Here is a 27,770-nt window from a genome sequence, read left to right as displayed (position 1 = left end):
GTTCAGAAATTAAGCAAAAGGAACAAGAGGAAGGTGAACAAGACTAAAAACACCCATTGGTCGTGATATCTGAAATTATTCTAAAAAGCTTTCGACATTTTGTTTAGCATTTTTATTAAGTTATTCAAAGGTACATTATTACTATAACATTTAGGCTATATACGTTATATATATATATATATATATATATATATATATATATATATATATATATATATATATATATATATATATATATGGCTACACATTTGAGAAAGAAACCTATTTTTAAAACTAATGAGACACTTAAGTCACATTATGTATTTTGGTTTTGGAGAAGAAGCTTCTAAAAAAATAATACCTTAAATAATTCACATTTGGAATCAACATTTTAAAATCTAAAAAACCTTTACATCCCACAAAATGTTTTTGTAAGAACGGTTCATAAAAAGTTTCTTACAGACCCAAAAAATGTTTTTTCAATGGCATCACTGCTAAACCCCACTTTTTAACCTTTATTTTTAAGAGTGTATATAATGGAACCTATAAAGATTATATTTGGTACCCAGTATAAAAAGTGGTTTGATGTCGTTTAAAAAGATATTTCTAACAAGGTCTTACCAATCACTAAAGATGCGTGACACACGGATGACGTGATCACAGATCTCTGATGGGACACAGTCAAACCCTTACAAAGCCTGTACCGAATGAATATACATCTATCTTTCAATCTATCTAAATATCGCGCCGACCGGATACTGAATGAGTAATTGAACCCCTCCCGTAGTAGTGATCAATCTCGTGTTGCTCGTAAAGCTGCGAGTCTAGACGGAGGACAGGGATCGGCGGCCGCTTATCTGCGCTCGGCATCACCTGCAAATGATCCACTGAATGGAAGCACAACAAACCCGAAGCCACCTCTCTTAACGGGACTCCCTTTCGGCAAACGCACCCTTGCATGTCCAGGGTTTATTCTCATTCCGAGGCAGGAGTTTTAGCCGCTGGACAGCAGAATATCTGGCCAAAATCAGTGCAGGCAATTGTAGCAGGATAATCCTGTTTGTCAGATAAGGAAGCTCTTGCAGCGCTTTTTTCTGTCGCAATTCATGTTTTTCTTCACTTTCGCCAATTATTTCAGGCATTCAGACGTTGATTTGTTTTTAATTACAACGTAGGTATAGCCTAATTAATAATGGTAATGATTAAACTTTAAAGAGCCTGGAAATTGCAAAATTGATGTGTTTCGCTTTTAATCCATTTTTTGACTATGATACAATCGAAATGTTGGCAAACGTCGCAGTAAATATTTTTTTCTTCTTGATAATCAAACATGCAGGGGGCTCATTTTTGTCCAATCACATGGTTGTTAAAATGATAACCTCCCTCCTTCACTTCCCAAATAGCAAGAAGCAAATCAACCATAGACTACAGCCAAAGATGTTATGTAAAAAAACAGCTCGATTTTTAGTGACAGCCTTCAGTGTGCGCCCTTAAGTGTGTTGAGATAGACTGGTCAAATGTGTGGTTTTGTATATGCTGAGTATAGGCTTTGTTTTCGCAGGAACATATATGACTGGATTTTGATGTTTATTTATTAAATTTTCAGGTAATATACAAACAAGTGAAAGGTACAGGAGGGGGGAGAAAAACTGAAAGAATAGTAATAATAGTAATAGTAATAATAATAATAATAATAATAATAATAATAATAATAATAATAATAGTTTAATTAAACAAAATTTAAAAAAAATCCATGAAACTAGAGATGTTGTATTTTCATATTTGACATTGAATCAACTCTCTAATGAGTATGAAAGTTGTTTAAATCCATGTGCCCAAACCCAAACCCATGAAATAAAACATCTTTGCCGTGTAAAACACAAGTAGTCCAGTTAAACATATTCATAGGGTTATATTAGTATAACCCTGGGCCATAAAGACTTTGTACGAGTTTTGTCTGTTATCCAGTTCAGAAAAACAGAATTTCTTGCACAAAATGTGAGTAACTTGCAAAGGTTTTTAAAATGTTTGTTCATATAAATCTCGCCATACATCACTAGCAGCATATGCTTTGGGTCACAACCAATATTAATGTATAATATACAATTTCTTGTTCAATCATGGCCTAGAACTTTTGAATTCCCAAATAAACTGTTAATTTATGAAAATATACATTCAATTGTTGTTATGCTCTCGGTTCAAGATAAAAGGAAATTCGCGCAGTGTTCAAAAAGCCAAATGAAATATGTTATTTGCATTGCTATTACTTTTTTGCATTTTAAATCTTTAATAATCTAGAATCAATATTTGCACACAGAAAGCGCGTGCTTTGAGTGTGTAAAAGTCTTTAAGTGTTGATTCTTAATCTAAACCACAAAAACAACCATTTTATTTACACATAAATAATAACTTTATTTGCACACAGCCCTGCTTTACACTCAAATACCGTTCTTTGCGATCTTTATACGCAGTCGCAGATTGAGTCCTACAGAAAATGCAAAACTACATTTATTCGTGCTTGAAAAAGCTGTCTTTGTAAAACACAAATATCCATTTTTAATCGGTAAACTATGTGCAGATCTGACGCGGAATAAATATATTTGAATAGAGGAATTGTTATGCTTTAAATATTCTGCTAAAATAGCTTCTTGTGAATGAAGGTTTGTCGACATCAGAGCTTATATTTATGGCTGCTGTAGGGAGAATTAAAGATTCAGATGTCATGGCCAGAGGTCAAGAGCTGCATCTTGGTTCAAATTCCGCCACTAATTTAATAATTGAAGTCTAATTAAATAAACGCACGCTTAAGCCAAGTTCATGTTTGTGTTTAAAGCAAATCATTTACTTTTTTTTTTTTTTTTACAAAATCACAACTCCATGTCTGTCATTTTAATTGAAACAGTCAGCTAACCTTTAGTTTATAAATATAAAGTCCAATGTACGACATTCTCTTGAAGTGAAACAGCGAATGTCCCTTTATGGAAATGTGTTGCTATTTCTTGCATTCACGTTTAATTTATTTCTCAGAATTAAGAGTCAGAGCTTAAAACTTTAAATAAAACGACATAATTCATATCCAAATATTTGGTGAAAACAGGAACACAAAGGGGCTGATTCTTTTACCATATTTGCCTGCAGTTGGGAGTTTATACTGGAAACATTTTAATAACATTTTAATAAATTTGGTGTTTAATGAAAAGGCTTGCAAAACAACCAAGTCAAACTTATAAGTTACCCTCTAAAAATTATTCTACATTTAATATACACTCCTAAAAATAAAAGGTTTAATAAAACAACGATTATACGTATAACATTTATCATCTTGCAATTCCAAAAAAGCCTATAGGTTCTTTACAGTAAATTAAAAGTGTTTATAGATTAACTTAAACAAGATGTTTACAGGAAGGTACTTTGGGGAAAAAAATTCTTCGTAACCCTTTTGAATAATTTATATAATAATCTCTCGACAGTACATATAAAAGATTTTGCAACATCTACTCTTCATTGAAACAATCATATCTGAACAGAAAACACAACACTCCAAAATCCAATTAAAACCAGGAATTAAAAAGGATAGTTCACCCAAAACTGATCATCCTGTCATCACTTGTTCACTATTTACTTGTTCCATACCTGACTTACTTTCTTCTGTTGAACACAGAAGATATTTTAAAGAAAGCTGAAAACATGTAAGCTAACGATTGACTTTAAAGGTATTTACAGGTTTTGAGTTTTCTTCAAAATATCTTATTTTGTGTTCAACAGAAGATAGAAAATCATATAAGTTTGAAACCACTTTGTGGGTGAGTAAATATTATTTTTTGTAGGATGGACTATCGCTTTAAACCATGAATTAAAATCCTGCAATAATGTAAACAATTGTCTGAATTATGCAAAGGCACCACTTTTTATATTACATAAACACAAACCCATATAAACATTTTAATTGTCACAAAATGACATACAACCTGAAAAATGGCAACAAAAAATGCTTCTTTCACACTCTCACAGTCGCATTTCTTTTTTATTTTTGTAGAAAATAAGAGAAACAACCAGTCAACAGATTTAGCAAACAAGTTGTTTAAAATCTCGACGGATCATCATGATTGATGAACTGACAGGACAGAAAAGGCCACGGTGTTCCTCTTCTTCTGTTCACTCTGCCAAAATCACGGGAACGCCAAGATCTCGCATGCTTTTTGGACTGCACCAAATAACGGAACGGTCTATTAAAAACAGCTCAGGTCGACACACATAGCCTACACTCAGTTTTCTTGCTGCTTAATCAAACTACGTTTTAAGATGAGCTTAAACGAAATTTTTTATTTTTAGGGACAACTTAATTGTTTCATGCTGAATCAAACGTTAACTAAATCGACTTGCATTGAGACGAGATGAAGGGATTGTGTGGGGAACCCATCATTTTTTAACACTGCTTCATTTTCAGCGCCCATCGAACAGGTCTCACATAAAATGAATTCACTTTAAAGGACTGAATCTGAGCAATATTTTACAGGCTTAATTGAAAGGTTTCCCACGTTTCTGTAGAAGTGGGTTTTCTCTGAAGCGAAGGTGAATTTGACCCGCGGCTCCAGCGCTTGTTGACACACAGTGACTCAGAAGGCAGCGGCGCGGAGCAGGTACAGAAGACAGAGAAAGCGGCTTTATAGATCCAGTGCTTGAGAGAGAAGGATACGAAGGGTTGTTTGTGGAGCCCGGGGCCAGTGAGGACCCTTAGGAGTGCACAACCCGCGGTTTAGGCTTCAGCTTAGTCGCAAATGTTTTTGCAATTAATATATTAGAAATTAGTTATCAAATGCAACTCGACATTTTGCACATTTCTGCACTGTAAAATATTCTTGTGCCTTTATTTTTTGTTGAAACAAATGAACTTTTCAAAACATCTCAACTTATATCAATGAAACTGACTAAATTCATTAAACTTTGTATAACTATGTAAAATAAGCTAAAGGAACATAAAAAATATTTGTTGTCTGGACTTTTTGTCATTATATTTTTTACAGTGTGGTATTATGGAGTGGTATCTATAAAAGGCTGTTATTATAAATTTATTTAAAACGTAAAAACCATAAAATAATCAGTTGTTGGATTGAAAAAATATGGTTACATTTGTCAATATGCATCATAGTCATACACAAAGTGAATGCATGAAGTAATGTATTAACTAATATTAGCATTTGCATTTGTTAACTTTTGTTAATGTTAGTTAAACTGTTTTAGATAGCCTACATTTTTCCTGAAAATAATATATCAAATAGCCTATGGGTGATATACTTATTCTGACCTGTGCTTATTGAAATATATTTAAAATGCAAGTGATCACAGGTTATATATTTATTGAAAATGCGATGTATTTGTTAATCTATAAATATGTATAGATAGACAGACAGATAGATGTCTATTGAATTTATGATTAAACATGTTTGCATAAACAATAAATTAAGAGGCATGGAAAAAACAAGCATTAAAAAAATTAAACGGTGCTTCAAAGCACTCAAGGTGGTTCCCAGTCATTCCTAATAAGAGGGTTCCTCCAGGAACCCCTGAAGTGCCTCATAGAACTGCCCCTTTTGAAATGGTGCCTTGAAGATCTTTAGAGGGTTCGGCCGTGTATTGCAATGTGAAGAACCCCAAAAAGTGCCTCCAGGAACCTTTCATTTTTAAAGTATACTGCATTTATTTTATTTTAAACTTCGGCCAACTTGAAAGAAATAATTTTTTAAGAATACTGATACTATATATATATATATATATATATATATATATATATATATATATATATATATATATATATATAAATATATATATATATATATATATATATATATATATATATATATATATATATATATATATATATATATATATATATATATAGTACAAGCATTTCTATGGGTATAAAAACTATTGTTACACTGAATGAGATTTTTGTGGAGGTCTAGAAATTTATGGTAAAAAATTTATGCAGCTTTACTGTTATTAAAATAAGAAACAATCCAAGAGGATTATTCATAGAAGATCAAAAATACATGTACGTTTTTTCAGCTCAGGTTTTCACTCAAATGTTCACGCTGTCAAACAAAAACATTTGTATCGGATTAAAAAATAAAATCTCAAAATAGAAGCAGTTTCATTTGTGGCGTCAGACATTTGGACTCCAAACCATATTCTGGTAAACAATGTTTCAAACTCTAAAGAGATTGTGCAGTATTAAATATTTTATTAAACTCGTACGTTTCTTAAATTAAACTTAAGTGCATCAATGCTTTTAGAGAGAAAACAGGTTCAACAAAGAAAAAATGTGTTCAGTACAGTTTCACTGTGTATAAATTACAGTATAAAAAAATCAAACAAGCAAAGAATCACAAAAACAAAGAAAAAAATCAACATCAGCAACATGAAGAAATCTTCCTTATATTCATAGAAACAAACTGGAACACGAAAAGAGACAGATGAGGTTCCTTGGCATTCTCCCTAAATTAAACAAGTGATCTTTTTTTTATTCTACATCAAATATCGATATCTTTTCATTTACAGAACAATACAATAACAGTAAAACTGAACAATTATACTAACCCAAAAAAAGCTTAACTTCAATCCAAAAACTGTCGAAAGTTCAGAAAGAGATTCTATCTTTTATGAACATCAGGAATGATGGTTACTTTGAATGTGTCCAAAAGGTAAAACCATGTAAATCAAACTTGTAAACATTCTATTGCTCATAAATACATATGTGAAAAGTCAGTTTGTGTTTGATATATATATATATATTTTTTATGCTAATATACAGTTGCTGGATAACCACTAGGAAAGCCTCACTACTGATTGACAGGTTTAATGAAGTTTTGATTACTAAATCTCCTGTGACACAGTTCATCTGGCTGTACTGTCAGTGTGTGTAATGCGCTCTGGTTCGCTCACTCGTCCTGCTTCTTGAGGAAGAACTGAAGCGCTGCATCCCACTGGTCTCTGGGGAAGCGGTTGGAGAGTTCGCAGTAGTCCAGAGCAGCACAGCCCTTCTCTGTTGGACAAAGAGCGGAGCACTGAATCAATGCAGACAAGGATCCTTTTGCAAGCAATAAAGCCGTCTATGTTAAATGATGCACTTTAAAACTGAATATTGAGATTTCAGAATTCATCTGACAATCGTAAACATTTCTAATCACATCTAAAAATGTAGAATATGTATTTATATGCATAGTGTGCATTTAAAAGGCTAGTTCACGCAAAAAAAATGTTTGTCATTATACACTCACCTGAGTGTTATGAATGCATTAGACTTTATTCACAAAGAAGATAATTCAGTGAAATCTTAAAAACTTTAAAAACTTAAGAATTTTAAGTTCAAACTTCATTGGTTCTTGCATAAAATCAATCCTTATCGGTTGATGTGGAAGCTCAAATTTTATTGATCCTTCCGTAAACTCAATCTTCATTGATCCTTGTGAAAGCTCAAATTTCATTGGTTCTAGCAAAAACTCAAACTTGACTGGTTCTTTCAGAAGCTCAAACCTCATTGGTTCTTGTGGTAGCTCAAACTTCACTGGTCCTTCCGTAAACTCAAGCTTCTTTGGTTCTTGTGGAAGCTCAAGCTTAATTGGTTCTTGTGAAAGCTCAAACTTCATTGGCTCTTGTGGAAGCTGAAACTTCATTGGTTCTTGTTGAAGCTCAAACTTCACTGACTCTTGTTGAAGCTCAAACTACAATGGTTTTTGTAGAAGCGCAAACTTCATTGGTTCTTGTGGAAACGCAAACTTCATTGGTTCTTCTGTAAGCTCAAACTTCATTGGCTCTTGTGAAAGCTCAAACTTCATTGGCTCTTGTGAAAGCTCAAACTTCATTGGCTCTTGTGAAAGCTCAAACTTCATTGGCTCTTGTGAAAGCTCAAACTTCATTGGTTCTTGTTGTAGCTCATACTACAATGGTTTTTGTAGAAGCGCAAACTTCATTGGTTCTTGTGTAAGCTCAAACTTCATTGGTCATTTCGTTTTGGAGAAACCTTGAACCTTATTGGATTCTGTAGAAGCACACATCTCAACGGTTCCTTTAAGTCAAACATGGCATGGAATGACATGTAAATCAATATCAAGGATTTGCACAGTAGCTTAAGAATAAATGTTTACCGCAGACAATGCAACATGCTGGTGTTACACAAGAATTAACCTGCTTATTGCAAAATCTTTCTCTTGAGGAAGCTCAAATATTGTTGGTTCTTTTGATAGGTCAAACCTTAGTGGTTCATTGGTTCTTGTGGAAGTTCAAACCTCAGTGGTTCCTTTATAAGCTTGAATCTCTTTGGTTCCTACCAAAACTCCAATGTGCTGGTATGACAAAAAATTGTAAAAAAGTCTAACTAATCTGTTCATTGTAAAAATTTGGGTTTACTTTTTGAACCTTTTGATGTGTCATAGTTTTGGTGAACTGATGTCTCAGATTTTATTAAAAATATATTTGATTTCTAAAGATAAACAAAAGTCTCATGCACGAAATGACGGTGACTCACAGATGACAGTTTAATTTCTGAGGTGAACTTCCCTTTAAAGTACGAAAAAACAGATTCATAATCACATTTCTCAAACATACTGATCTCACCTGGCTGTGAAACTCGGCTGTCTGATTGGTTCTCGTTGGTGGCACAGTCCTGGATTACACAACAGATATTATTGATTAATTCATTCAGTGTGGTGCCGAAATGTGTTCAATCCCAGTGAAATATTCACTTTGTTTTGGTTGTTGCCCATAACAAATTGCTATCCACTTTGGCTATGCTTGTAGCATGGAAATGATTAAATTATACCCTTACAGTCAAGCCCGAAAGTATTCATACCATACTGGCAAATTCTTATTTAAAGTTACTTTTATTCAACCACCAAGACAGTCACAGCTAAAACAAATGAGACTTAAGATAAGACCATATCTAAATGCTTTAAATTTCCAGTGGGTTCAGTACAAAGTGTTATGAAAAAAAGCAAGATGTTAAGCATCCGTGGACATTTTAGCTCAACAACAATCCAAAACACAAGTAAAAGTGGTGGAGAAATGGTTAGCAGACAAAAACATTAACGGTTTACAGTGTCCCAGCCAGAGTCCTGACTTAAATCCAATTGAGAATCTGTGGAGGGAGCAAAAGATCAGAGTGATGGGAAAAAGACCCTCCAACCTGAAAGAGTTGCAGAAATGTTTTCATTCCCAGTGAAATATTGACTTTGTTTTGGTTGTTGCCCATAACAAAGTTTATATATTTTTTGCTATCCACTTTGGCTACTGCTTGTAGCATGGAAATTATTAAATTATACCCTTACAGTTAAGCCTGAAAGTATTCATACCATACTGGCAAATTCTGATGTAAAGTTACTTTTATTCAACCACCAAGACAGTCACGGCTAAGACAAATGAGACTTAAGATAAGACCATATCTAAATGTTGTAAATTTCCAGTGGCTTCAATACAAAGTATTGTCAAAAAATACAAGATGTTAAGCACCAGTGGACATTTCAGCTCGACAACAATCCAAAACACAAGCAAAAGTGGTAAAGAAATGGTTAGCAGACCAAACATTTACGTTTTGCAGTGGCCCAGCCAGAGTCCTGACCTAAATCCAATTGAGAATCTGTAGACGGAGCAAAAGATCAGGGTGATGGGAAAAAAGACCCTCCAACCTGAAAGAGTTGGAGATCATCACTGAAGACAAATGGGCAAAAATACCAGCAGAGACATGCAAAAAAGCTGGTCGCCAATTATAGGAAACATTTGATTGCTGGGTAATTTGAGTTGGACATATTACAAGGGTATGAATGATTTTGGAAATGCCACTTTTTGTTCAAATGTAAATAAGAGAAATATTTATTTTAATGACATCTCTTGTACATAGTCTTATTATCTTTTAGAAATTTCCTGGTCTCATTTCCAGCCCAAAAATCCTTGCAGGTTGAATAAATGTAACTCTAAATCCAAATTTTCCAGGTCTATGAATAATTTCGGGCTTGACTGTATAAACAAAATTCCGTAAGTACAGAATTTCCATTTTTATTTTTATGTTTGGACAAAGCTGTTGTCAGCATTAACAAGTGATGTTAAGGTGCAGGACGTCATTTATCTTCCCATTGTTTGAATAAGCTGACGATTCCCTGTCCTTGCTGGAGTAAGAGCTAATCTCTCAGTAAGTAATGGCAGCGGTGGTGCAGCGTGGAGAGCGCTGTCAGGAGGAAGATGAAGAGAGAGCCTGTTTACAGGAGGCTCAAGTAGTGGCAGGTAAATCCACTCAAATCGACAGAGGAAACCATCCATCTGAGTGGAGGAAGCTGCTGCTTTTAGGGGGGGCGGAGGCGTGCTAGCAACAAAAAGGTCATGGGTTCGATTCCCAGTGAATGCATCTTGAACATACATGCGCTTTAAGTCGTTTTGCATGCAAGTAAATAAACGAACAATGTAAAAAGCAAATGTTTTACTCTATGAGAAAATAAAAGAATTAGATTCCTATTTAAATACGGCCTTGACATACTTTAAAGTGAATTCAAGGAATTGGTATTAGGACATATCATAGAAAATCTGGCAAAATTATTATTATTCCAGAACAGTTTTACAAAAGCTGCAGCTTATACATACATTATAGTCAAGATTATAAAGTTAAGGTCTTGTGTGTGTGTGTGTGTGTGTGTGTGTGTGTGTGTGTGTTTGTGTGTGTGTGTGTGTGTGTGTGTGTGTGTGTGTGTGTGTGTGTGTGTAGGGGGAGAGCAGGGCACAAAGTGACACTTTTTGGTTTTGGCCAAATAATGAACAAAGTAACGGGCTTAGACAAACCATTTGTTTTCTTACCAACAACACACACGCCTCTCCTACAAATGAGCACTGGTTGTGTGATCTCCGGGCTTATGGTTTCTGTGCAGCATTGCCAAAAGTGCCAGAAGTATAAATGTTACTATATACCCCACCTGTGGGGAAAGTTGTAACAGACTGAGGGTTAGTTGTAACTAGGGTTGGGCGATGTCGACCAATTTGGCATCGTACGATGTCTAATATGAAACATCTTCGTCGATGCCAATGTGAGGAGAGTTTACTCACACATGACTTGTTTTAGCTCTTTTGGTCCGTTAATAAACTTTGCAGTGTGAAAGCGGACCAAGAACAAAGAGCAACAATGTAACAATTTTAATTCCTGTTTCGGAACAACTGAATCGATTCACAGGCGTGAAAGCACCCTCATTCGTTTGTGCTGCAAAAATATTTGTTTGTGCTGTTTTGGTTTTTGAGATAAAAAAAAAAATATTTGCAGGTCATTCAGCGGTCAAGCATCAGTATACGTATGGACAGCTGTATAACCGCTGAAAGAACCACACTTGTTATTTTAATATCTCAAAAACCAAAACGGCACAAACAAATATTTTTGCAGCACAAACGAATGAGACTATTTTGCTGATGTTTTGTATTGGGTGGGGGGCCTTCTTCACGGAGGTCAATAACATGGGGAAAACTCCATATATATATATATATATATATATATGAAAATATAAGTGTATGAGTGGCCTTAAGAGGAGTGACACAGTGGTGTAGTGAGTAGCGCTGTCGCCTGACAGCAAGAGTGTCACTGGTTCGAGTCCCGGCTGGTTCAGTTGTCATTATTGTGTGGCGTTTGCATGTTCTCCCGTGTAGGTTTCCTTCAGGTGCTCCAGTTTAGAGGTTTGCATTCCCGCGGGACCTGACCAGATTTCTTGCGGCACAGGAATAAATTTCTGAATAAATCGCGGGAGCCGTCGGTAACTGGTGTAATCTGAACGAGAGCGGGCGGTTAAACAATATCGCTCCCGACTCCCGAGCGAGCACGCGTATGTATGTGTGTGAATGAGAGAGTGTGATGCTGTGTTTAGCTTGATTGTTGCAGTCTATGTGTGTGTGTATGTGTGTGAATGAGAGAGAGAGAGCTTGGTTCTGTTAGCAGGAACGGGTGGACGGATTGAAAACGGGTCGGGTAGTTTGAGAACAAATGCTGAATATAAGCGGGAGCGGTCGGGTCCGGACTAAAACCTGTCGGGAGCAGGATTCAAAGTTTAGTCACGTGCAGATCTCTACTCCGGTTTCCCCCTCAGTCTAAAGACATGCGCTGTCGGTGAACTGAATAAGCTAAATTGGCTGTAGTGTATGTGTGGGTGTGAATGCAAGAGTGTATGGGTGTTTCCCAGTGCTGGGTTGTGGCTGGAAGGGCATCCGCTGTGTGAAATATATGCTTGGTAATTTGCTGGTTTATTCCACTGTGGCGACCCCAGATTAATAAAGGGATTAAGTCGAAAAGAAAATGAATGAATGAATGAATGAAGGAAGGAAGGAAGGAAGGAAGGAATGAATGAATGAACGAATGAATAAATGACTAAACAAATGAATGAAGGAATGAATGAATGAAGGAAGGAATAAATGAATGAAGGAATGAATGAACGAACGAACAAGCAAACGAATGAATGAATGAAGAAATAAATGAATGAAGGAATGAATGAATGAAGGAATGAGTGAAGAAATGAATGAAGGAATGAATGAACGAATGAATGAATGAACGAATAAACGAATAAAGGAATGAAGGAATGAATAAACGAATGAATCAATGAAGGAATGAATGATTGAATGAAGAAATGAATGAATGAAGAAATGAATGAACGAACGAATGAACAAATGAATGAAGAACTGAATGAAAGAATAAATGAACGAACGAAGGAACGAAGGAATGAATGAATGAATGAAGGAATGAATGAACAAATGAAGGAATGAATGAATGAATGAATGAAGGAATGAATTAATGAAGGAACGAACGAATGAATAAAGGAATGAATGAATAAATGAATGAATGAACAAACGAACGAATGAATGAATGAAGGAATGAATGAATAAGTGGCCTTGAGAGACAAGTTGGCTAAACTGAATGTGAACTGCATGTGAAAGCTGATGGATTTACCTGTATGAAGGTGGCCAGCAGCACACAGCTCATTTCCTGCTGCAGGATGACCTTGTTCTGCAGGTTATTGTAGCAGGCGCAGATGAGCGAGGGGAAGAGCACTTTGATGAGTCGCGGGTGGCTGAAATACTGGAACGGCAGCTGACACAGTTTCTGCAACACGCTGGGCTGGCGGCCAGACTGCACAATCACCTGGAACACACACAGTGACAGCGTGCACACACACACACACACACACAGACACACACACAAACAGAACCAGTGAGGCCAAAGCCACAGCCAGCTGTAAATCAACCCGCCCCTCACTGCCCGTCCCACACGTAAATCTGCCACTAAAACAACACACAAACAGCCATTAAGAGGAGAAATAGAGGGCAGTGCCTCCCAGCGCACAATTACACTCCATAAAACACAGACAGGGACGCCTCATCCACTTCTGCCGAGAATGTACGCTGAACACACACAGGTTCAGATCTGCCCAATGGGAGAACACACTCGAGTCCCAGTCCAGATACTAGTGAGCCGCCTTGCTATACACTTTATATTTAGGCAGCACTGAAATGGACATAGGATATAATAAGAGTCCGGTATGATTGTATATTGGTAGTAATTCACAATGCACCAATTACACATAGGAGACTCAATATTTTTTTTTTTATTCCAAAAACTCTCCCAGAAAGCATTTTTTTTTTGTGTTTGAAAGAAGTCTAAAAGCCTTTTCCTAAAAGAAGATCTAATAGACGTCGAAAAATAGCTCAAAACTAAACTAGTTTCTATATACACAGGAATAAATGACAACATGTCTGTCTAATATGTGTATTTGACGACTAGTCTAGTTTTGGCCAATTGTTAGACACATTATGCTGGGTTCACACTAAACACAGAAATAAGTATCCACACAAATAAATTACACTCACTGGCCACTTTATTAGGTACACCTTACTAGTACCAGGTTGGACCGCCTTTTGCCTTCAGAACTGCCTTTATCCTTCGTGACATAGATTTAACAAGCTACTGGAAATATTCCTCAGATTTGGGTATATATTGACATGATAGCATCACAGAGCAGCTGCAGATTTGTCGGCTGCACATCCATGATGCGAATCTCCCATTCCACCACATCCCAAAGCTGCTCTGTTGGATTGAGATCTGGTGACTGTGGAGGCCATTTGAGTACAGTGAACTCATTGTCATGTTCAAGAAACCAGTCTGAGATGATATGTGCTCTATGACATGGCGTGTTATTCTGCTGGAAGTAGCCATCAGAAGATGGGTACACTGTGGTCATAAAGGGATGGACATGGTCAGCAACAATACTCAGGTAGGCTGTGGTGTTGACACGATGCTCAATTGGTACTAATAGGCCCAAAGTGTGCCAAGAAAATATCCCCCACACCAATACACCATCACCAGCCTGAACCATAAATAAAAGGCAGGATGGATCCATGCTTTCATGTTGTCGATGCCAAATGCTGACCCTACCATCAAAATAAGTTGCAGCAGAAATTCGACCAGGCAACATTTTTCCAATATTCTATTGTTCAAATTTGGTGAGCCTGTGCAAATTGTAGCCTCAGTTTCCTGTTCTCAGCTGACAAGAGTGGCACCTGGTATGGTCTTCTGCTGCTTAAGTCCATTCCCCTCAAGGTTAGACGTGTGCTCATCTGCAGACCTCGGTTGTATCAAGAGGTTATTTGAGTTACTATTGTCTTTCTATCAGCTGGAACCAGTCTGCCATTCTCTTCTGACATTCTGGCATCAACAAGGCATTTGCGCACAGAGAACTGCCGCTAACTAAATATTTTCTTTTTTTCGTATAATTCTCTGTAAACCCTAGAGAGCCTTGTTGCATGGAAATCCCAGTAGATCAGCAGTTTCTGAAATACTCAGACCAGCCCATCTGGCACCAACAACCATGCCACATTCGAAATCACTTAAATCACCTTTCTTTCTCATTCTGATGCTCGTTTTGACCATGTCTACATGCCTAAATGCATTGAGTTGCTGCCATGTGATTGGCTGATTAAAAATGTGTTAATGAGCAGTTGGACATGTGTACCTAATAAAGTGGCCGGTGAGTGTACATACAAAGTCAATGCTTGCGCATGAATAGAGGCAAATTATCACTATGTGGCACAAAGGTCAAAGAATAAGCGACACGTTTGCAGCAAAAGCATGAAATTTGTCTCGATTGTGTCAATTGGGAGAGTACAAATAACTATATTGAAAGTGAGGGATAAACATCTTGTGAATAATCTGGAGCGAGTGATGTGATCCCTTGTGTATGGTATGAACCTAGATTTAGATTGTGGGTACTAGCAGCTTCCCCAAAATCTAGTGATTTATCATTTAAGGATCAATGAAATATTGGCATCTAGGATGTGGTGAGTCTATAGATTGTGGTCGGAGACTATAGATCAGGGGTGTCCAAAGTAGGTCCTGGAAGGCCGGTGTCCTGCTGACTTTAGCTCCAACTTGCTTCAACACACCTGCCTGGAAGCGTCTAGTGTCCCTAGTAAGAGCTTGATTAGCTTGTTCAGGTGTGTTTGATTTGAGTTGAAGATAAACTCCAGGACACTAGCCCTCCAGGACTGAGTGTGGACACCCCTGCTATAGATGTATCAAGATGATTCGCTTAAATTACTATGAATGGAAGTGCAATGCATGGTAGCATAATTGAGGCTCTACATACATAGCCAACTCTACTGATCTCAACAAAGCAAGTCAAAGGTCACATTGGCAAGAATGTCCATCAAGTAGGGATGTAACGGTTTTGTAAATACCGTCATATCGCAATAGAATTTTTTTTCGATATTACCGTAGTCGCATGACTCGATAAAACTATAGGTCTTCTGAGAAAATTTGCTCAGGCGAATGAAGCAGAAATGGAGTGTGCTGCTAGAAGCGGGGATGAAAAAGATCTGGAAATGATCGAACCTAAAGCGGGTGTTGTCGCCGCGCGCGTTCTGATAGCGGTGTTGTCGCGCGCGTTCTGAGCAGCTGTGTTGTCGCGCGCGTACTGTAAAGCGCCGAGGGGGGGTTCAGCGCGCATACTCAAGAGCGGTGTTGTCGCGCACCTACTGAAGGGCAGGACAGAGGGTGTGTCGCATCGCGGGGGCACTTTTGATCATTTTGGAAGGGCATTTTCTATCCAAGACTAAAAAGAGCTGTGCACTGCAAAGGTTGAGCCCTATGAGTGCACGTGCCTGCAAGTTGGGGAATACAACTAATAGCAGTCATGGGGACTGCAGAAACACAGCACACTGTTCAGATTGATGCAGACATTGACTTGTACCGCAAAGAGACCTCTATCTCACTCATGGCTTGTCCTCTCAAGTGGGGGAAAGACAATGCACAACGTTACCCACTGCTGTCAACCTTGGCTAAATCATATCTCTCTGTCCCAGAAACCTCAGTCCCAAATGAGAGGGTTTTTTTTCTGTTGCAGGGGACATTGTAAATGCCCAGAGATCCCAGCTTTTACCAGATTATAGTTATATGATAATTTTCCTTTAAACCCATCTCTATCTAAATGAGTGAGTGATTAAATGTTGAATGTGATGAGTTTTCAACAATACTAAACTGAAACTTTATTTTTTTACATGGTTTAATAATTTTTTGTTGTTAAAATTGAAGTTCCTGTTTCAAAGCTTACAGATAGATGGCTAATTTGTATGTCATTGACACTTTTGGAACTTTTTTGGAGTATTTTTTGGTGTATTTTCTGTAGTTTTGTTTTTCCTGTAAATGATTCAATAAATACCTTACCGTGACATTCATGCCGAGGTATTACCGTACCGTGAAATTCTGATACCGTTACATCCCTACCATCAAGAGATGGAGAGAAACCAGGTTCAGTCAGGTGATTGAGATCTCCCTCTGGTTAAATCAATGAAGAAAGCAGATCTTCAGTTTAGCCAGTAGATGAATGGTTTTCAATGTTCTTGAGCATGCTGAGGGCTCGTCTTGATAGACAGACTGGTTTTATCGATGCAATGCTTTATACTTTCTCCACCTTGACTTGCTGTCTTAATACCGAGCCAAACTAGATTATGTAGGCTAATATAAAAGTTGTGACAAATTGCTGTTTGTCAAAACAACAGGAAATTGACTAATGTTGATGGTTTATTGGGGTTTATGTCAGTGCAACCCTCTTGTCACAACCACAGAGATCCATCTATTCTATATTAAGGTCTATAACATGCTGAAATGCATGTTTGTGGGTCAGGTTTTGGAGATGAACCTTGTGCGAAATGCAAAAACAAGCCTGGTCCCACTTTAATAAATGAAGTAATACTCATAATGGAGTTCATGCAGGGTGTTTGCCCCCCTTTGCCTTGGCATTTATCACCACCTTCAATCACACCGTTGAATCCGGCCCACCCGTTAGAATTAAAACCAAATCACAGCAGGCCCAGGTTGATTAAATACAGTGACTGGGATGGAGGTAAAAAAAAAAATGGGGCAACAAGCTTCCGACTCAGAGGCCTGGGAAGGCCGTCGGCACCCGGGGAGGGAACTGGAGAGTTGGGAGGTCACCACAGTAAATCCTGACTAGAGGGATTTGAGGGGAGAAAGATGAAGAGAGGGTGTTAACCAGTCCCTATTACAGGTACTACACACATCCGTCCATTGCTCCTCAGCCCCAAATGCAAACCATAAGGGAGGGGTGACATTCCCCGGGAAAGGGGCGACATAAATTACCAGGATTTACAAGATTTTAAAAATACTCTTAACAATACTCTTTCCATCGCATTCTCCCCTTTAATAATACCCCTCAAGGGTTTAACAGCATGACAAACAAAGAGATAACTCACTACTTTTATCATTTAAAGGACGAAACGCCTTATAATGCAGTTCTACAGCAGTGTTCAAAGACTTTAGGTACATGTCTCTCAGTATTAGGAACTGTTTAAAGATGCCTGACTGAAACGACTTAAACAAACCACCATGGAGCCTTTTAATGGTACAAGGAATTGGGAGTACAGACTAGTCCTGGATCGGCCAAACTGTATGATTCAGAAGCTTTGCACAGGGTTGAAATTAATGCTTTTGCTACTATGGAACGAATGGTGTAAAACATCTGGTTGTTTTCAGCGTAGGAGCTGCGCAGTGTCAGAATGGTGGGTGAGATGAAGGAGGTCATTTTTTTTAGCCAAACACGGAGAGCAGAATCAATCTCTCCCATCAGTTCTAGGGAGTGGTAGAGATACTGCTGTATTTCTAATCATTCATGAGACAGTTATAAACTACAATGCTGCAGACGCACCGGATACCCATTTACCTCATGAACCCCTGGAACCCTCAAAGGGTATGCCGAATTTTAGATTGAAAATGTGTCATACAGCTAGCTCACAACGTGTAAGTTAATGTGAAGCTCAAACGTAATATTCTAAAGGCCACTGTGTACTTCAAGTACAACAACAATGGCGGCTGTGAGAGAAAGAGATGGCGGAAGTACACACACGTGTATATAATAAACGTTAAAACTATAAAACAGCATAAAGTACAGCACATGATCGAAAGTAAACAAAAGACTTTAAATCTGTTTAAATGCCAGATTTGATCAGGAGTGCATCTCTTGTTTTACCTCCCTGCTGAAAAATCCAGCTTAAACCAGCCTAGGCTGGTTGGCTGGTTTTAGCTGGTTGACCAGCCTGGTTTTAGAGGGGTTTTGGCCACTTCAAGGCTGGTTTCCAGCCATTTCCAGCCTGGTCTTAGCTGGTCAAGCTGGGAGATGACCAGCTACAACCAGCTTGATCAGCCTAGCCAAGCTGGGAGTCCAGCCAAAACCAGCTTTATCCTGCTTAAACCAGGCTGGTCAAGCTGGTTTTAGCTGGATTTGGCTGGTCATTTTCCAGCCTGACCAGCTAAGGCTGGGAATGGCTGGAAACCCCTCTAAAACCAGGCTGGTCAACCAGCTAAAACCAGCCAACCAGCCTAGGCTGGTTTAAGCTGGATTTTTCAGCAGGGCTGTGATCCGATCTACCAAAACGCATCTTATTACCAGGTATAATCATGACATCAGTCAGGACTGCCTCTGTCTCATCCACGTTACCCGTTCCCGTGGTAAGCTTATAAAGGGAGTACTCACTCTATGTACAGTTGCCTTGAACCGTGCCGTAGCACGCTTGTCCCCCCTCCCGTCTCTCCCGACGGCCTGTACTCAAATTGCATCCGAGCCTGAGCACACTTACGTCATCGATGATGCGCTGTTCAGTTAAAAAAGCGCTCTCGCTCAGCACAGTGGAGATTTCTTTGGTTATTTCGTTTGATATGCAGTGACGCAGTCAAATTTTTCACTGAACAGATCCGCCACTTTTGATGCTCATTAAACAATCAGAAAGTCCTCGTGCTGCAGGAATGAGGAGGTTTGCTGAAGGTGCAGCTGTCTTGCAGTGAGGGGTTTGCGTCTTCAATAAAGTACGACACTTCTAGTTCATAGAACAGTAAGAATGATTAATAAATCCATATGAAACAGTCCCTTAAAATTCACGTCTCAGTTTCGGGCTCAAGCGCGCTTTGCACTCACACTTCCAGCGCACTGAGTCCAAGTGAATCGTGCTCTGGCACACAACTTCCAACCGGGCCAGGGCCGACCAACTGAACCGCACATGAGCCCAATTCAGAGCACTCACACTTCTTAAACGAACTGGGAAATGGGCCTGGGCATGGATTGATAGCACAGTGTAAGTGTGCCCTAAATAAACAAGCCTACGGCGCATGATCAGAGGTTGAAAAAGCCGTGCACTGTAGCACGCAGACGCGCAATGACAAAGAAGAGATTGAATGAATCAAAAAGACGTTCAAATTGTGCAATGACAGGAAATAACATAGACTGCGCCACTAACCTCACTAAAATGAAAGTAACTAGCCAGATTTGAAAAATTTTAAAAGTAGAAAATACAGATATTTGTGTAAAAAAATAAATAAATAATAATAGTGAAGTAAAGTACTGATAACAGAAAAATCTACTTAAGTACAGTAACAAAATATTTGTACTTCGTTACTTCCCATTTCTGGTGAGAGAACAATTTCGTAAACATCTGCCAGTAGCACTGATCCAGCACAAATTTTCATACTTCCGAATGTGTTTGACGATCTCTATAAAAGGGCATTGGCAGATTGTGAGACAAGAATAAAAATGCTGTTCGGGGGTGAAGTGTCATGAGAAGGTGGAGATCCAGAACAAACCCACTGATTGGTTAATAGCCACGGACCAATGGTATCTAAGGTGCCAAAACTGAACTCTTGCTAAACCATTATAAACTACCGAAACGATGTAAAAGCGGACCTTGTTTTGACTGGATTTTGTTCTAAATTACGTAGTTTCAGTTCATACTTGATTTTGTTTTAGGCATATTGGGTCCTTAAGCAAATCATTTGAGTAAATTTAGTTCAATAAATGTCCTCGTGGTTTCAAAGTTCAGTTTGGTCATGTCAGGCAGTTTTGATGTGTGGACATTTTTTCTAATATAATAAACTACCTGCGCCTAAGAAAATGACTATGAAATGCAATGAATATGCAGTGGCTTTTAGAGGCGCGAGACCCCTGATTAATGTCATCCCATCCTGCATATCACATGATCTGACAAACAAATTCACATTAATGTTTTTATGCGCATGCTGGAATTTATTCAATTAATGTGATTCATATTCATACATTTTTTAATGCACATTTATGTTTGTGTTTTCAATAAGCTTTTTAAGGCAATATTCCAAAATATCCATTAAGCCTTGTGTGTTGTTGGGGATATTTTCATCCACTCTGGGGTGATTTTGAGTCTTAATTTGGCCTCAACTTTGTTTCAGCAAATGGAATGATTTTTTTGGTGACAAATCCTATTTTGACACATATTTTGGGAAAATAAATTGGAATTTTTCAAATACTCAATACAGTCTGGGCAAATCGACTACGCTTTCGTTATGTTCATGGGTGTTTTTGCCCCAATGCTGTTTTACTCCAAAGAACTTTTTTTTTTTTTTTTTTTGCACAGGTCTATCTAAAGGATTAATGCTGCCAACTGATGATCAACAGTAAAAATGACAAATTTTAACTCTTGGTTAACCACCGACAATCAAGAATGCATGATTATTTGGTGTCAGCTTTCTAATAAAAAATGTGGTTATAATGGAAGTCAGGGGGCCAAAAACAGCCACCAAGAAAACAAAAGGGTAGTCCATTTGAACAGTACACAAGGGTTAAATAACTGGATTGAATCAGCTATTCCCAAAACACAACCTGAACGAATTTGTGTATACGGTTTGTAAAAGCCATTCTTTCCCAATTCGAGACTGCATGAGTAAGGGGGTTGCGGTTTTGTGGACATTCCACTCCACAAATCACACGGCCATCTCATAATCCTTCAGCATGTGGTGCTTCATCTTCACACACCTAAACAATGAGCCCCCCTCAAGTACCCGCAGAGGGGAAACATACAACTGCGAGAGCAGAGGTTACCTACTGCTCCAACCCAGTCAGACAACTCCCGCTTCTCCTGGCCGAGAGATACGACCCTGCCTAGGCCTGCACGATTAATCATTTTTAAACCGAACTCGTGATTTGACTCTGAATGTAAAGGTTGTACATATCTTTAAGATTTAAATTATTATTTCAGATCTAAAACACTGTAGCTATTTTCGTAATTTCTCATGACAACTTTATTGAAAAAAATGAAACAAAGTTTAAGAGGTTTTAAAGTCCACATGAATCAGAAGCTGCGACTATTTTATTTTGTATTGTGACACAGTTCCTACAAAAACAGAACAGTAAAGGAGAAAACAGTGGGCGTGGCTTGCTTTGTCTACAGCGAGCTGATTGGATGTAGTAGAGTAGACATTTCATTCAGAAAGATCGGGGAAAAGGGTTTCGGGAGAGTTATTACAACCTATTGCTGCGTTCACACCAGACGCAGATGAAGCGTCAAGCCCAAGTGATTTACATGTTAAGTCAAAGCAAAGAAGCGAATAGACAACTATAAAGTGATTCAGCTGAAGGAAGTGGCGTGAATTGAGTGCTTTGCACATTTCACATGCGAATCACTCGAGTTGGAAAATCAGAACTTTAGCGGACATTTGTACTGTGTTAACCAATCAGGAGCTTGCTCAAGTAGGGGCTAGGCATGGGATGAGTACCGGTTTCAAGTTAAGCCTGGTTTATACTTCTGCGGCAAAAGACCGACTTAACCCACGGCGCATGCAACGCGCGTAGCTGTGCATTTATACTTCTGCGCGCTGTCTCTGTTGGTCTGCATTAACACTTTCGAAACGCTAGTTGGTAGTGAGGTGTAAATGCTTCTCTGTGTCGAGTTTCTTCGCTGCTGTTTTGCTTTTCCTGAACACTTCTGGGATGTACAAGTGGCTCCTTAACGGGACTCCACACTTGTAAACAATTGCTCCATCAGGCTCGCACCATTCACGCGGCTCTCGGTCCCGCCCAGACTCGTCAGCGTTACCAAGCTGACCAATCACAGAGCTTGATCTACTCGTCGTTGCGACGTGTAGTTACATTTTTGAAGAGGTGCACGTCAGCGACGCTGACGGCCACGGTGAAGGGCTATTCGTCAGCGCCGTAGCATACGCCGGCGTTTGACGCAGAAGTATAAATAAGCCTTTATACCGCAGTTTGCAATAGTCAGGTTTTAAAACCACCAATGTTATTTTTTATTTTTAATCCGTTTCTAAGGTATATGTAAGTTTTAGTTTATAACTATTATATACAAAGAAGTTTTTACAACTATTTAGTTTATAGGGAAACAGTATCTTCAGCAGAATAGAAACCTCCACATCAAAAGCTCCAGTAGTTCAAAATATTGAAATGTCTCTTAAAATAAAATATATTGTTTTCAATGAGAAAAACTTGTTGTTTTTTACCCAAACATTTAAAAAGAACATATTTTAGAGCAGTAATCACAATACCGTAAAACAGTGATATTTTTATCCAAGGTTATCATACTGTCAGAATCTTATACTGGCCTATGCCTAGTAGGGGTATGATTATGATGCAGCGCCTGTTGTTGGTGTCCCAAGGAGAAATCCTGCTGCCGACATAGGACAACAGCTTATCAAACTGGGCTCAGCTCAGTCGGAAGCACAGCTAAAAGCTTCCATCATCCAAGTATAGTTTCTGGAGGAGTTGTTTAACTCACAGAGCTGGGTGCACCTCTGAAGGAATCTAGTGGACTCGGACACGGCGCCGAAGAATCTGCATTGTTTTTTAGCCTTCCTAAAGTGCATAAAGCACAGCTATTCTCTCAATAAAATCCATATTAGTCATTTAGCTACGAAACTAGTCACTGGGCAGACCATGAAGCGAATCTGTGTCTATTGTGAAGTAATTTGACGTGCTTGAGAAGCGGATTTGACGAGCCAATTAATCGAGTAAACTAAAAATGTTTCGTTCCTATTTGAGCGCAAATAGAGTGATTTGTTTGCGCAAGCCGCGTCTGGTGTAAACATCATCATTTCTGTTTGTTGTCAAAACTGACAGTTGAAAGGGCGTGGTTAAGTATGTCAGCCACGCCCAATACCTCAGTTGGTGCGGTAGGGGAGGGTGGTTGTATGTAGATTTCTAGGTGACCATCATCGTTTCTCAGAGGATGACAAGCTGACATAACTTTGCGGTCACTCTGATACAAGTTTTATCTACAGAGAAAATTAAAAAGCTCTGCAGTGTTTTGGTGTTTGTCTGAGATAATTAGCCTACCAAAATGTGTATATTCCATGCAAATGATGAAACTGATTGGTCAGTTCTGGTCACGTGACTCGTGGTGCACTTGCGGCATTCTGAGATGATTTCAACTGGTGCCCCTCCACTGGAAATAACAAACTTGCGTGAGGAAAAAATAAACGGCCGCTGTCATTTGCGATCTCTAGCACACAGACATGCTGGATTCACCTTATTTGTTGACAAATGGGTTGCGGATCCATTTCCTGGTAGTTCAAGGGCAAAGAAACTTTCCAAAGACGTCTGTTTCTTACTCATTTTGCAGGAGTGTGGGTTACATTTTGGCACTCAACTGACCGAGACGTAACCGAGAGAATACGGTCATTTTTCAAAATAAAAGATTTTATTAAAATAAAAGATGGTTCAGACTCGGGTAATAAATAAAACTAGAATAATTAATGATTTCTTGTGTGGCCTGGTACCAATTGATCCACGAACAGGTACCGGTCTGCGGCCTAGGGGGTTGGGGACCACTTCTTTAAATAAAAAGTAGTACAGCATAGCGTACTTTGTGATTATGCTTCGTCTTTCTTTAGAGCTGTAAAATCCACCACATCAAACCTGTAGCTCTTTTATAAACTGGTAATAAGTCACATTTCACATATCAAATCTCAATTTTGATCAGATAAATCACACTTTGATTTGTCTCCAAATCGTGCAGCCCTAACACAGTGCAGGACCTCAGCCGAGTCCTCCTGTACCAGTGTCTGTCTGAGAGGTATCCATTCAGCCATTGACATCATAAAAGCAACGGCAAGCGTTTGAACTTGTGATTCCTCCCCCTACCTTAACACAGATGGCCATAAAGCAGAGAAGAGACCAGGCCTAGTGTCCAGAGTCAGCCTTAAGTAGAGAGCACTGGAGTTTTCAAACACGGCCACGCTTTTACGGGCGGCCCATTACATAACTCCCGGCCTGTCAGCTGAAAACAAAGGGAGCGTAAAGTTAACGCAGTGAAACGCAAACATGCACACTCGGAGCGGCTCAAGGTGAAGAGGAAGGAGACCTGTGGGCCAGGGGTTTGTTCTTTGATGAAGACTTGATAAGACGGCGGAGGAGAGACCGATGCCGACAGTAAAATTGATGGCTGCTCAAATGTGCGCAGATAAAAGAACTGGCTTGTGTAAATAGTTGTTTCGAGCCAATCCCGGACAATGTTGTTTTTTTCCTACTGAGAAATGTGCATTATGATTTAATACAGGAAACTTTATTGCATCTTTTAATGCTCCTTTTATTAATGGAGAAACAAATTATAGTTAGTGGAGATTGGCTGTTGGGAATTATTATAAAACTCGTGAAATCTGATTTACATGAGGAGGGAAGTCACATTTACATTCAATTTACATCATCTCCAAAAAAAGAAAAAAAGAAATAAAGAGCAGAATATTAACATATTAAATCAGTGGTTTTTAACCTTTACACAAAAATCTCCACAAATGGGTCCCACTGAATTGCAGTTATTTATTTTGATTTATAATGGTGCACTCATGTATACTTTAAGTCAGTGGTTCTCAAACTTTTTTCATCAAGTACCAATAGTCTCTCCAAGTAAGTAAAAAATAGTCTCTCCAAGTACCACCAACATGAGCAGTATTGAAATACAGTAGCGTAGTAGGCCCAGCTACAACTCTGCACAGTTAAAAAACGTGGCAGATTACCTCAGAAATATAGGCTATATGTTATATTATATACATAATTTTTGATACATTTTGAAATGTGTGTAGCATGTACATGACATATTTCATTCCTCTGCATACCACTAGAAGGAAACCTGCGTACCACTAGTGGTATACGTACCACAGATTGAGAACCACTGCTTTAAGCTAAAGCTAAAGTCAGAATATGAGTGAAAATGTCCCAAGAGTAAAACTGATATATGTAAAAAGTCAACAAACAGACTTGATCTTTACCTGTAAATTTGATGATTTTTGTAAGCGATAAAAGATTTGTTTTATAAAAATGTTGTTAAAATGACAATACATTTGTATTTTAGGGCTCCACTGAGGTCCATATAGGGATAGTTCATCATTTACTCACCCTTCACTTGTTAATTTTTAAAGCATTCTTCTAAATATCTTCTTTAGAGTTTAAAACCTTCATTTTTTGGGGGGTGAACTATACTTTCAATGTTTACTTTAGATTAAGTTAAAGCAAAAGTCAGAATATGATAGAAAAAAAAAAACAGATATTTGTAATGAAACACCATTCTCAATCTGACCTTTACCTGTTATCATAAAAAAGATCATATTGTAAGTGAGTTGAAGGATTATGGTTAAGTATAAATATTTAAAATGACAATTTGTATTTTGGGGCAACACATTGATCCTTAAACCGTGCCTTAGAGTATTTGATGTTTTGGTATAAAAACAAACAGTGCATTCGGAAAGCATTCATAGTGCTTCACTTTTTCCATATTGTTTTGTTGCAGCCTTATTCCAAATGAATTAAATTTATTTCCTCAAAATTCTACACACAATACCCCATAATGACAATGTGAGAAAAAGAGTTTTGTTTTTACATTTTTGTAAATTTAACCTGTAAAATCACATGTACATCAGTATTCACAGCCTTTGCTCAATACTTTGTTGATGCACATTTGGCAGCAATTACAGCCTCAAGTCTTTTTGAATATGATGCCACAAGCTTGGCACACCTGTCTTTGGGAATTTTAGCCCATTCCTCTTTGCAGTACCTCTCAAGCCCTTTCAGGTTGGATGGAAAGCGACAGTGTACAACCATTTTCAGATCTCTACAGAGATGTTCAATAAGATTTAGGTCTGGGCTCTGGCTGGGCCACTGAAGCACATTCACCCAGTTTTTGTGAAGCCACTCCATTGATATTTTGGCGGTGTGCGTTGGGTCTTTGTCCTGCTGGAAGATGACCTGTCGCCCACTCTGAAGCAGGTTTTCATTCAGGATGTCTCTGTACATTGCTGCATTCATCTTTCTCTCTATCCTAACTAGTCTTTCAGGCCTGACTGGTGGATTGCTGCACGGATGGTTGTCCTTCTGTAAGGTTCTCCTCTCTCCACAGAAGAACGCTGGAGCTCAGACAGAGTGACCATCAGGTTATTGATCACATTCCTGACTAAGGCCCTTCTCCCCCGATCACTCAGCTTAGATTGCCGGCCAGCTCTAGGAAGAGTCCTGGTGATTCCAAACATCTTCCACTCACGGATGATGGAGGCCACTGTGCTCATTTGAACTTTGAGAGCAGCAGAAATTTTTCTTTTTAAATCATGTTCAACCAACTGAATTGACCACAGGTGAACTCCAATGAAGCTGCTGAAACATCTCAAGGATGGTCAGTGGAAACAGAATGTACCTGAGCTCAATTTAGAGCTTCACGGCAAAAGCTGTGAATATTGATGCTTGTGATTTTTCTGGTTTTTTAAAGTTAATAAATTTGCAACAATTTCAACAAATCTTTTTTTCACATTGTCATTATGGGGTATTGTGCGTAGAATTTTGAGGAAATAAAGGAATTTAATCCATTTTGGAATAAAGCTGTAGTATAAAGAAAATGTGGAAAAAGTGAAGAGCTATCAATACTTTCCAGATGCATTGTATATCCTTTGCATGGTTAAATAAGTTATTTAATCTGTTTTTTTATTTAAAAATTGTAAATATTTTTCGCCACATGTTTAAAACTAATTTAAAACTAGCTAAATAAACACAATTCTTGAGTTTTTTTGGGGGGGACAACTTAATTGCTTTATGTTCAATCCATTTAAACTTGTAAAAACAATGAAATTAACTTAATCGATTTGTCTTAGGACAACAAGATGCAATTGCATGGAACCCAGCATTTTTTTACACTGTTGTTTTGTTATTTGTTTTTATCTGGTATTATTTGATTTGTAAAACACGTTAAAAGTATACAATATGATAGTTTTTTGTTCATTTTATCTTTGACCGATGGACTAATCTGCACTGCTTTCAGTGTGAAAACGGCCCGAGCCATGTCTTCAGATATTAATGGGGAGGAGATGACGCAAATGTCCCAAGTTGCCAAGACACCTCAGCAGATTTTCGTTGGGCCCGGGATGAGTCCGTTCTTGCAAAACAACCACAAATCTACAGCTCTGCCTTCAAGATGAACCAAAG

The 27,770-nt window shown here is 38.3% G+C and overlaps 1 protein-coding gene, 1 long non-coding RNA gene and 1 pseudogene across 5 annotated transcripts in view; all 3 read right to left on the bottom strand.

Annotated features, from left to right (window-relative positions):
- Positions 1 to 6,200: 6,200 nt before the first annotated feature.
- The window catches only part of scaper (S-phase cyclin A-associated protein in the ER), a 213,899-nt gene continuing 192,329 nt past the window's right edge, over positions 6,201 to 27,770 (bottom strand). For all 4 annotated transcript variants that reach the window (XM_087310256.1, XM_087310257.1, XM_087310258.1 and 1 more), the window contains 3 exon segments: positions 12,938 to 13,129; positions 8,593 to 8,641; positions 6,201 to 7,021 (listed from right to left, as the gene is read on the bottom strand). In XM_087310256.1, coding sequence (XP_087166382.1) covers positions 6,918 to 7,021; positions 8,593 to 8,641; positions 12,938 to 13,129 — 345 coding nt within the window. In that variant the 3' untranslated portion in view covers positions 6,201 to 6,917.
- LOC147830939 (uncharacterized) lies at positions 7,302 to 7,976 on the bottom strand (annotated as a pseudogene).
- Positions 16,564 to 21,347, bottom strand: LOC147830938 (uncharacterized). Its single transcript, XR_015526726.1, has 3 exons — positions 20,615 to 21,347; positions 18,927 to 20,509; positions 16,564 to 18,547 (listed from the first exon to the last, which is right to left on the bottom strand). It is a non-coding gene; the product is annotated as an uncharacterized LOC147830938 (long non-coding RNA).

The sequence above is a fragment of the Danio rerio genome, chromosome 25 (genome assembly GCF_052040795.2).
Source record: "Danio rerio strain M-AB ecotype USA chromosome 25, GRCz13ab, whole genome shotgun sequence".
In the NCBI taxonomy this organism is placed as follows: Eukaryota; Metazoa; Chordata; class Actinopteri; order Cypriniformes; family Danionidae; genus Danio; species Danio rerio.
Note: the sequence above shows the minus strand (reverse complement) of the source record. Positions and strands in the feature narration are given on the sequence as shown.